This window comes from Daphnia magna, linkage group LG10 (assembly GCF_020631705.1).
Source record: "Daphnia magna isolate NIES linkage group LG10, ASM2063170v1.1, whole genome shotgun sequence".
Lineage (NCBI taxonomy): Eukaryota > Metazoa > Arthropoda > Branchiopoda > Diplostraca > Daphniidae > Daphnia > Daphnia magna.
Window position 1 is genome coordinate 8,889,288 of NC_059191.1, and position 10,652 is coordinate 8,899,939.

Below are 10,652 nucleotides of genomic sequence, written 5' to 3' on the forward strand. Positions count from 1 at the left end.
ATTTTCTTTTCATTTCTCTCTTTCTCACTGATTCACCTTTCTTTTCTTTTTTTTTTTTTGTATGTTTGTGCCTCTCCTCCTTTCTTCGGCTGCCTTTTGGAAGAGTGTGTGTCTGCTATATAGATATTATTAATGACGTATATAAAAATAATGAGATCTTGTTGTTGAATTACACGCAACATTTGTCGGGACATTGCTGACATTCCTTTGCATCTCTTTGCCAAAGACGTTGTGTTTAATTTGATGTACATATACCTTTGTGTGAAATGTGACTAAAACGAAAGACCGTTATCATTTAAACTTCTGAACCATGAAAATCGCCATCACTTTGGATTTGAATAACTCAAAAACTGTTAGTACTACGTCAAAGCGGACTTGATTTTCTTAATCGTCGTTCAATTCTGAATTGAAATCATCTATTTTTATAGTTACACGTGCATTTTTTAAAACCATAAATGAATCAGAATAAAGTCGGACATTTTCACTCGGAATTTGATCAAACCTTGAACGCTGATTCCAAATCCAATGCGAATGTTTCCTTAAATTCTACGGATTTTAAAAAAAACAAAACGGAATCAAAGTGCCTGTTTAGCGTGCCAAACTCTGGAAATAAATGATTTGTGATGCTGCCATGTAGTTGCCAGCACTTACAAGACGGGCCTTTTGTTCATTTAAAACGGGATCTTGTGGGCAAATCGTCGATGAATCTTTCTTGACGTCTACAACCTAAAAAAAAAAAAAAGGGCCACATTTAAAGAAGAAGAAATGGGAGTCCCTGACCACACTGATGATGCATAATCTTGAAGGAAAAAAAAAGAGGCGCAAAGCGTGCCGGGGCGCTCCAGTCAACTTGATGCATTCTTGAGATTCTTTTGAACCTCTGGAAAAAAAAAAGTCCTGCATACACGTCCTTTACAGATCAAAAAGAAAAGAAATGTCTTATATATTTCCTTTTCAAAGTCCGTGTGAGCTATGCTGTGAAAGGGAAAGGCACATGACAAATGTATTCAGCATATTTTTATTGGCAGATTCAGTTTCCAATTGGCAGAACACGTTAACGGCGCATTAAATATATAACTCAAGTGTAGATTGCGAAATTCAGTTAATGGATATGTTTTGCCGCCAAAAGGCCAATGTTGCACGGGCGCAATAATTACACGACATTGGGTATATATATTATATACATAAACAATATAAGCTATATAGGCCTCTGCAAAGAGATTCAAGGACAATGTTTATATAAATATAGAGGCAAGCCAAACGATGCTGTGTGTATGTAAACACATATATACAGATGAAACACGGTTTTGTGTAAATAGATGTTTTTTCTCTCTCTCTTAAAGATCTGTTTAAGATACGATCTGTAGATGTATCATAACGTTATATAGTGTTATCCTTCTATATACACCTATATAGAGCCGGAAAGGCTATATAGGACAGACCATATAGAATGAATAGTTCACATTCTTCCGCCGCATTCCTCACTGATCAGATTGGGTGGCTCTTCAATGTTTGACCAGGTAAAAGAGAGAGAGACTTCTCCCTTCTTTCATTTGTTTTTCCCCCTCCCAAAAGGAAACGGTTGTAGATGTGTGTGTGTATATACATATCTACATACTGTCTGCTTTGTAAATGTATAATAATCTAAGCAAACAACTTATGTGACATGGTGGGCCGCGTCGCGTGCTGTGACAGTTTTGTATTTCACTTTTATACGATAAAGATCAAGAGGCATTTGTTTGCTTGCCTCATTTCCTCCATTTCTTCCACCATTCCAGATAAAACCAAAATTGATGTTGACGACCTTTTCTTTTTTCTTGTTTCTGCATTTTCGCGATGGCCGATTACAACTTGGGCACTTAGACTAATAATATAATAGATTATATACATTGGCCGTTTAGATCAAGGCGACATTGTGGAAATGAAAGAAAAGGCTCGTCTCGGTTTTTTGAATAGAACAACTGTAATACTTTGTGTGTGTGTGTGTGTGTGTTTTTATAAGAGTAGGATCTGATGCAAAGTAATAATAATCGGACATAAACACTCAACGAATTATATAGCGACAGCAGGTATACACATCAAAAAATGTACACAGACACAGGCGGGTTTTTTCTTTTTCTTCTTCTTTTTTTGCAAAACAATGAGCACTGCTGTACAGGTGTATCAATCGACATCTGAACATAATTGCAGGACCGAAGTCGAATTGAAACAAAAATTCACGTATCGAGGAGTTATATAAGAAAAGACGAATTCTTTTCCTTTTGTGTGCTATATAATAGTCGCTGTTATTTTGAAAACAAATGTCGGATATGAAGAGGAGGCAGCACAAAGCCCCCAAAAGAAATAATTGCAACGGATGTATATATATACAGGCACACAAGCCTATATATGCAAATATCATCGATGGGCAAACTGGATATGGGGGGTGGGGGCTCAAAACTTTCCATTTTCTTTTTACTCCCGTCTAATTTTTCAAAAATAAGAATCGTTGTGTTGTGACGGGTGTTTGGTCATCAAGAATGAAGCCCACACACACACACGAAATGCGCCAAAGCGTTTTTGTTTCTTAGCTCGTTGAAAATTTTTAGAATAGGGAAGGTGATTTCGAAATAATAATATTTAAAAAAGGGGGGCGGGATCAAAGACAAAATGGATATAGTGCTGTTTAGTTGAGCGGCTGACTTTAGTTCAGGTGGTTGAGCGTCAATAAGCCACTGTCGATGGGGCTGGATGATGTAAGTGGGTCACTGGTCCGATGGGCGAGTGTTCGGTGGACGGTGGAGTGGGCATGCCGGCCGCACTTTGGCAGATGTACCACTCGGACAGGTTGGTCGGATGGTTGATCGGCAGCGAACCCAACAGGCTGTTGTTGAGCGCCGCGTGGCCGAGATTGGTGTGTCCCTGGATGACGTGAGACGAGCCGCTAGACGGAGGCGTAGGCGTTGGCGACGGCGAACTCGATGGCGACGAGTCGCTGTCGCTGTCGTTGTCCGGATTGTCCGAATCGTAACTGGAGCCGTTGGGCGGCGTGCTCTTGCCGTGCACCTTCATGTGTTTGCGCAGCGACGACGGGTGCGTGTACGACTTGTCGCAGCCGCGCACCTTGCAATTGTACGGCTTGTCCGACGTGTGCACGTGCGAGTGTTTCTTGCGGTCGGAGCTGTTGGCGAACCGGCGATCGCATCCATCGAATTCGCACTTGAACGGCTTCTCACCTATTGAATTAACAAGACGGACACATTGAGTAAATGAATTGCGCCTTCCATGCCTATATGGATCAACTCTATTATAGATATGCAAAGAACTAGTGGCCCAAATCGTTTGTGAGTTTCCATATACGCAACAAAGAAATCATTGAAACGTTCATATATACAGCGAGGCCTCCCTATATTGTACAATTGTTATAGGTAGAGCCTAGATATAGGCTACAGGTCGAACGGTATATATAAATAGAGATGAAAGAAAAAGAGGGCCGTCCTAAATGTGTCGTTGTCGAACTGTTGGATTTCATGCGACGCTGCGCACCCCGTTCTTTGTGTGGCAGACTTCATGCCACCGCACAAGGACCTTGCAATTGTTCTTGCTATGCAACTGTCGGACATTTCTAGATCAAATTGGCACGCAGCAGCTGTGCCATTTGTCAGAGCTCCTTGTCCGACTGTAATATCAGATTATTTGGGTTGCGTGTCGAGCTGCTGCCACCAACGACTGACGTCTAGCCTATATAGCTATACATGTATATAGCCGTTGATCGAGCACCTCGATTGTTTTTGTGTGTGTGTGTTCAAGAGTCAATCTACGTATCGACCCGGCCTGTTTTTTCTATACACCGATGGCCCATATATCTAGGTGTAAACAAATCATATCTTTTAGGTTGTTTATACACTCGATGTTTAGTAAGAAGAAGGAGCTGTGAAGTAAGGCGATGCAGCTGTCTACACCTCTTGGCTTTTCTTTTTTACGTAGAAACAAAAACAAAAATAAGAGAGAAGCGTCTTGTTAATGAAGGGCCCCAAACAGCACCGAGTCCAGTTCTAAAAAGATAATATTTAGGCTTGACTCAGCCACGTGCTTAAAGTCAAAATATTTAGCTTCCTGTGGCCGACAGACGACAGCTATAGAGTCTTGAACATCGACACTAACCGCACGTTGCGATTGCCATCCGAAAACATCACACACCGTCAACAACAAACGTTTCTTTTCAATTCTGAAACGGTGAACTTTGATCGTAATCATCTTTCTTCCAATCCTCAACTGATGACGATAATGGCCATTTTGATATCGATACAAACAAAAGATGGGGTCAATTTCAAAATTCCAACGTCGATTGTGTTTCACACATTTCGCCGAAACCGATGGGCGGGGGATATATTTATAGGCCTATAGACTGTGTACTGAGGAAGGGTCATCAACGAGTTGAAATTCATCGAAATCAAATAGGCCCCCATTAATGTTAGAACGTCGATGCTTCGTACATATATAGTCGCACAAAGATATAATGAGGGCTGATTTTCGGTCTTAATTGTTTTTAAATCGTATATAGGTATAGATGGCCTCCACTTTCATTTATCTATCTAGACAGCAAATGTGCAGCAGCTAAAAATATATAAACCTTCAAGGTGAAAATCACCTTTCCAGGTACTGGCAGAAAGCAAAAGAAATCGCAAAAAACTGCATATATATATAAGGAATGCCAATGAAATCGACTGCAGACGGGGTTTCTTCCGCAAGGCCATCGACAAAACTTATTGGCGTTAAATCTTTCAAGAAATCAAAGACAAACTGACAACTTTTGTGGGATTTAACTGATTGGTCTCTCTACACACAGCGCAAGGTCAGCCGATCGAAATACTTTTTGCCAACGTTTCTTTCAATCTATATCCGATGGGAATCGATTGAAGGATGCGTCTAATTGCTATATAGACTATATAGCCTATATATACATATGGAGCTCGAAAGAAGACAAAGGTAATATTTAAGCAAGCCCATACGAGAAAACATTCTGAGAGATATAGAAACGTTTGAGAGGCTTTTTGTTATTGGAACATTTGCACGTTGTATATAGCGGCTGCGATTCACGCGTGATTATGTGTCTCTCGATTACGTAGCGACGGCAAATGTAATATAGTTCGGCTGGGGCACACGTCATCATTGTTTAAAATAAAACAACAACAACACACAAGAAAAAGGTGTTCCAAAACTCGATTCTTAATAGAGGACTTGTTATTCAGGAATGGCCGACGCGCGCGTCATTCTCCATCATTCATCAACTGTTTTTAGATATATACTAAAACGTCAGTTCTATACCTGTAAGGTGCATAACTAATTGAAGACTACAGCAAGCCATTCGAAACGGGGAAATGAATTCCGATGACGTTGGACATAGCATCAGGGCAGAATTGAGTCGGACCTGTTTATATTAGACCTATACGTTTCGCGCAAGAATGTCGACAGCGGCCCGAATAACATATTCTAATATGCATCGCTAATATAACGCGCGGCCTATCTATTACATTCATCGAAATGAGAGCGACAGAGGGGAGCTTCCTTCATTCAATTCTCTAGATTCTATTTACTAGATATGTACATTATTCTACTTGTAGAGCCTATATAAGATGAGTATAGATGTTTTGATAGTAGTAGTCTATATAGATGGACTATTTACCTGTGTGGGTCCGCTTATGAATTTTGAGGTTTTCACTCCTGGCGAACACTTTGCCGCAACCGGGGAAAGGGCACGGGAACGGCTTTTCGCCCGTGTGCACACGAATATGATTCACTAGTTTATACTTGGCTTTGAAAGGTCGGCCGTTTCGGCAGCAGCCCTGCCAGAAACAGGCGTGATTGGTGCATTCGGGGCCACCGACGTGTTCCACTGTGATGTGCGTGACGATCTCGTGCATGGAATTGAACAACTTGTTGCACGTCTTCTTCGGACTCGGCTGATCGGCGTCGATCCACATGCAGGACAGCTCTTGTTTGATGGGGGGACGCATGTAGCGGAAGAAGGCTCCCGATCCGGCGTGAGCGTGCGCCGCGGCCTGGGCGGCCGCCTGGGCCGCCTGGTGAGCGTGATGCGCCGCGTGGTGGTGAGCCATGGGCGTCATGGAGGCCATCGGGTTGGCGATGGCCGTGTGGAACTGGTTGGCCGCCGCCGCGGCCGCCGTCATTCCCGAGACGCTGTGGAACTGCTCGCGCGAATACATTTCCATCGGCAGACGCATTTGCTGGTGGTTCATGGCCGCCTGCTGGTGGTGGTGCATGTGGTGGTGGTGGTGGTGGTCTGCAGGTACTAAGCCGGGGAAGAGGACGTGGCCGGCGTGATGCGAAACGTTGCCGGCCGCGGCGGCGGCCGCCGCCGCGTGTTCGGCCGCCAGCGCGGCCGCCGCGCTCGACCCGGGGAACATGTGCGAGTGATGATGCTGGCCCGAATGGGCGTCCAACGACGACATGGCGTCCCGTCGCAGCAGGAAATCGCGCGCCGCGTAGGAGCCGACGTGCGGCGGCGGCGGCGGGCCGTGCGGGGCGTGCGGATGGTGCGAAACCGGGTACGCCGATTGGCTAAAGTGCTGGTTCTGATCGCCCGTCGACATGGTCGTGTGCGTGTGCGAACCCGACTGGGCCAATTTCAGGCCCATGTGAGTGCCGTCCATGAACGGGTTGAGCATGTGAGAAGCCGACGAATTGCTGGACGCACTGTTGGCCGAAGACGACGAGGAGACGGACGCCGAGCTAGTTAACGTACTAGTCGACGTGCAATTGTTCTCCGGCGCCGACGACGACGACGACGACGATGTCACTGACGATAAGAGGCCGACGTTATTGTTGGCCGTTTGGTCACTAGCAACAGCACCGGCACTACTCGCTAATTGTGAATGGACGGGCACTGAACTGAAATTGAAACTGGTTACACCGTTAAAGTTCTGGTGATGGTGATGATGATGCGGATGGTGAACAACAGGATGATGGTGATGATGTCCGACCAAGAAGCTTTGGTTCCGCTTGTGGAAACCGTGATCCATCACAGAGGCGCTCAAGGCAGCAGTCATGCTCGCGCTAGGACACCCAACACTCGAATAATGCCCTGCGCAGCAGGACTCACCCTCTTGGTCTAGTCTGTCTTTCAGCTATCGCTGCTGGGTATCTTCTCTCCTCTTGTTTGCTTTTTTTTTCGCTTTTCTTTTTTTGGGGGGGCTTCCTTTTTTCTTCCTATCCCCTGCTTTTTCCCCATTTTCCTCTCTCCCTCTTCAGATTTGGCCTCTTCTTTTTGCCGCCTTTCTATTCGCTGTTGCGGCCGACTTGCAGACACGGCCGGCTGCTATTGGTTAGTCGGCCATCCTCGGCCATTGCCAGCTCTTGTCTTGAGCCAATCCCGCTCTTTGAGCACCGCCTTCCTCGGCAAGAGCAGCGCCCCGAAAGCTCGGCACGCCACCCCCTGGCATCGCAACAGGATCCAATGGCTATTCACGCCTTTTTTTCTTTTTCTTTTTGTTGTTGTTGTTGTGGTTGTGGCCCTCCTCCTCCTCCCCCTTTTCTTCTTCTTCTCTGATGTGTGATGTGCTTTTGTTGCTGTGTTTGATCCCGTAAATTTCATACCTATATACGTCCGCACACGCGGCCAACTATATTATTTGATGATTATAACTATACGCACTTCATCAGATTTCTTTTCTATACAGCCGTCGTTTGCATCAGCTATATTATTATGTATATAAGAACGCGGGATAGATGTGTTTGGCTGTTCTGCAATCAACGAGGGAAATCAGCATCGTGAAGCCTTTAATTGCGAATCTGCGAGAATGTGATCTCACCACTGTATGGAAATCAAACGGACTTTTGTGATTATATAAATAGTCAAACGCGTTCATATGAATATCAAACCGCCCGGAAGATTGGGCAAGACGTTTTCACGTTATGTTTGCATACTAAAACTGATGCCAACGCAAGACAAAAACGAAACGTCTGATGACATCTATAGGTCTATATATTAATTATTAGGTTATATATGTAGACCTATATAATATATAATAAAGCTGAGCCAGATCACGATAATTCGCTAAATCGATAAGAATCATTCACACGCAAAGGAAATGTTCTTATTATAGTCTGTTTATAGCGTTTACCAATATCGACATACCTTGCGTTGCATGATTGGCATTTCCACCTGCGTTTCCACAGGTTTCTCCATTACAACACTTGATGTCCAATGCGCCATTCGTGCAGCATATATATATATAGCGACAGATGCGTGAAAGAACCTCAATCCATAATTATATATCGATGCGTTTCTCTCTGTTGTTGTTTTTATGCAATCAAAAATATATATAGTTAATGCCATATCTGTTATTATTTCATAACTGCTGCGCATGCTTGCTTTAACCGCAATTTATAAAGACCATAATAATACCTACGTGCTATATATATAAGAATAAGATACGATATGGCTCACAGCGTTGCTTGATCATTTTCATCGCAGCCAATTCCTGAGATTCGAATGCAACGCAGTTGGCCACCTCAAAAAAGTCGAGGGCTTTGACTTGATTTGCTTATTACATAACACGTCAACGTGTATTATATATATATATAGAACTAGGTCTGAATAGGAGAACGATATTAAAGCCCAACACACGTCGAATGCGTATTATATCCTAATACCCAAGTGAAAAAATATAGTGGCACCAGCATATCCAGAGGAAAGCAGGTGCCAAAAATATGCTGGGCATTCATGACACCATACATCGTATAGGTAGCCATTCTAGCTATATATAACTGGAACACAGGTAATCAGTCTCAGGACCGATTAAATATTTACAAAGCAAGTTTGCCCAATTTCTTCTATTAATCGCAGCTTTTATAGCTCTACAGCATGAAACAAAAGGCAGAACGATGGCATATTCGACCGATCATGTGAGAATCATGAAACTTGCGTGTATTATATAATAGCAATGCGATATTGTTAAGAAAGAAAAATATAGAGAATGAGAGAATGAAAGAAAAAAAAATGTATATGTACATTAAATGCAATATTATAAATCAAATGAAGGAAGAAACACTGCAGGAGTCGAGATTTCTTGGGGTTAGAGTTGACAGTGGGGGTCCGGACAAGAATGCGTCTTTGGCTATTTGAAACAACGTGTAGTATACTATATATACAACAGAGAAGCGTATAGGTCTCTTCTTTTTTAAACAGGGGCTTTTTCTTGCCTTTTGCCGTCGATCTCTATGTAGAATGCTCCTTCTTGTGTACATGTATAGTTTATATATTCCGCTCTATACCTTTTGCTTCTTTTCCTTTTTGTTTTTTTTATTTATTTTTATTTATTTTTTTTTTTTTCGAAGAAATTCTTTTGACTTCATGGGCATTTTTTTACTGCTATATGCCTTGTGCTATGTGTCCCCCGCTGGCTTGACTATAATTCCAATTTTTTTTTTTCCTTTCTTTTCGTATATATTCTTTTTGTCTGCCCGATGTCAGCCCATACAACGAACACAGCAATAACTATCATCGACCGAGCATTCCTCCAAAGTGTGACATGGGTATGTGTGCTGTGTATGTATATATATATGCATATCTATATACGCACGGCGCGGACCTGTGTCCTGTGTTTCGAAAGGCTGCGTGGCTTTAAATATACTTTCCGAGAGAGAAGATAATCAATGAGCGCATTCGTTGTATATCAGTCGATAATGCGCATTTGACACGACTCTCATAACTCACTAGCGCCTATTATATATCCTATACTTTTGTTTGTTTTTTCTTCAAAAAATGAGAGAGATCATCGCGGCTTAGTTTTTTAAAAACGTGATTATTAGGCCTGGGGCGAACGATGACGCAATCATTGGCGTTTGATGCATGACGAAATAATTCCGCATATCAAAAGATTGAATGGACCTATAAAACAAGGTGTACGAGGAGTCGTGCAGTGCCCTATAGTCAACTATATATGGAGAAATAAGTCCTTTATCAAATGTATTGATAAGGAAATCAATTTTGCTAAATAATATTGACGTCCAATTGACAAAACACAGAGTTCCACCCATTGCGCGGAAATGATTTGTCCCCCCGATTCCCCCCTTGATGTTTTTGAGAAGTGGGGGGGTCTTAAGTTTCACGATGTGAGGCATTTTCGAGAGTCGCCATCATTTCAGCCAGCTCTTTCAAAATGATCCAACAATTAATTTCAATTGAACAACGATTATCTATATACAAGTAGAGACGAATATGAATGCCATTTAATCCGCATATTGCATCGAATCAAAAGGCTTTATACCAAACACCAACGAAATGTTGTTCTACTAAGAATATATTCAAGTATATAAAGGCTATATTATATTTAAACCTTTGATATAGGCAGAATCACCTGAATCCGGATTTTGATATCATACAAACATATGCTGTATATAGTATATAATATAAGGTATTAACGATAAATTTTTATTGATTCTATTATTATGCGTATTCGTAACAGCAATGGTTGGAATGGGTCTTCGTGAAGACCACCTGGAGAGGCGGGATGGAAGTAGACCTCCCACAGTGATTGGGTCCATACCTCATCCACCATTGGCCAATGGCACAAAAGAGCTGCTCTGCTGAGGTGCCTCCAAATGTGCCCTGCTGTGGCACAATGGGAACATAAAATCCACAGCAATCA

At 42.7% G+C, this 10,652-nt stretch overlaps 1 protein-coding gene across 1 annotated transcript; it reads right to left on the reverse strand.

The window, feature by feature from the left end:
- Window positions 1-2,116: 2,116 nt before the first annotated feature.
- Window positions 2,117-7,151, reverse strand: LOC116929961 (zinc finger protein ZIC 1). Its single transcript, XM_032937297.2, has 2 exons — window positions 5,666-7,151; window positions 2,117-3,215 (listed from the first exon to the last, which is right to left on the reverse strand). Exons 1-2 carry the CDS (start codon window positions 7,047-7,049, stop codon window positions 2,704-2,706), a joined length of 1,896 nt encoding a protein of 631 aa, XP_032793188.2. The 5' UTR covers window positions 7,050-7,151; the 3' UTR covers window positions 2,117-2,703.
- Between the last annotated feature and the right edge of the window lie 3,501 nt (window positions 7,152-10,652).

Excerpts from the sequence above, each read along its gene's own strand:
- LOC116929961 (XM_032937297.2), bottom strand. The coding sequence starts at position 7,049 with ATGACTGCTGCCTTGAGCGCCTCTGTGATGGATCACGGTTTCCACAAG. Across the intron at positions 3,216-5,665 it reads TCATAAGCGGACCCACACAG|GTGAGAAGCCGTTCAAGTGC; the intron begins GTAAATAGTCCA and ends TTAATTCAATAG.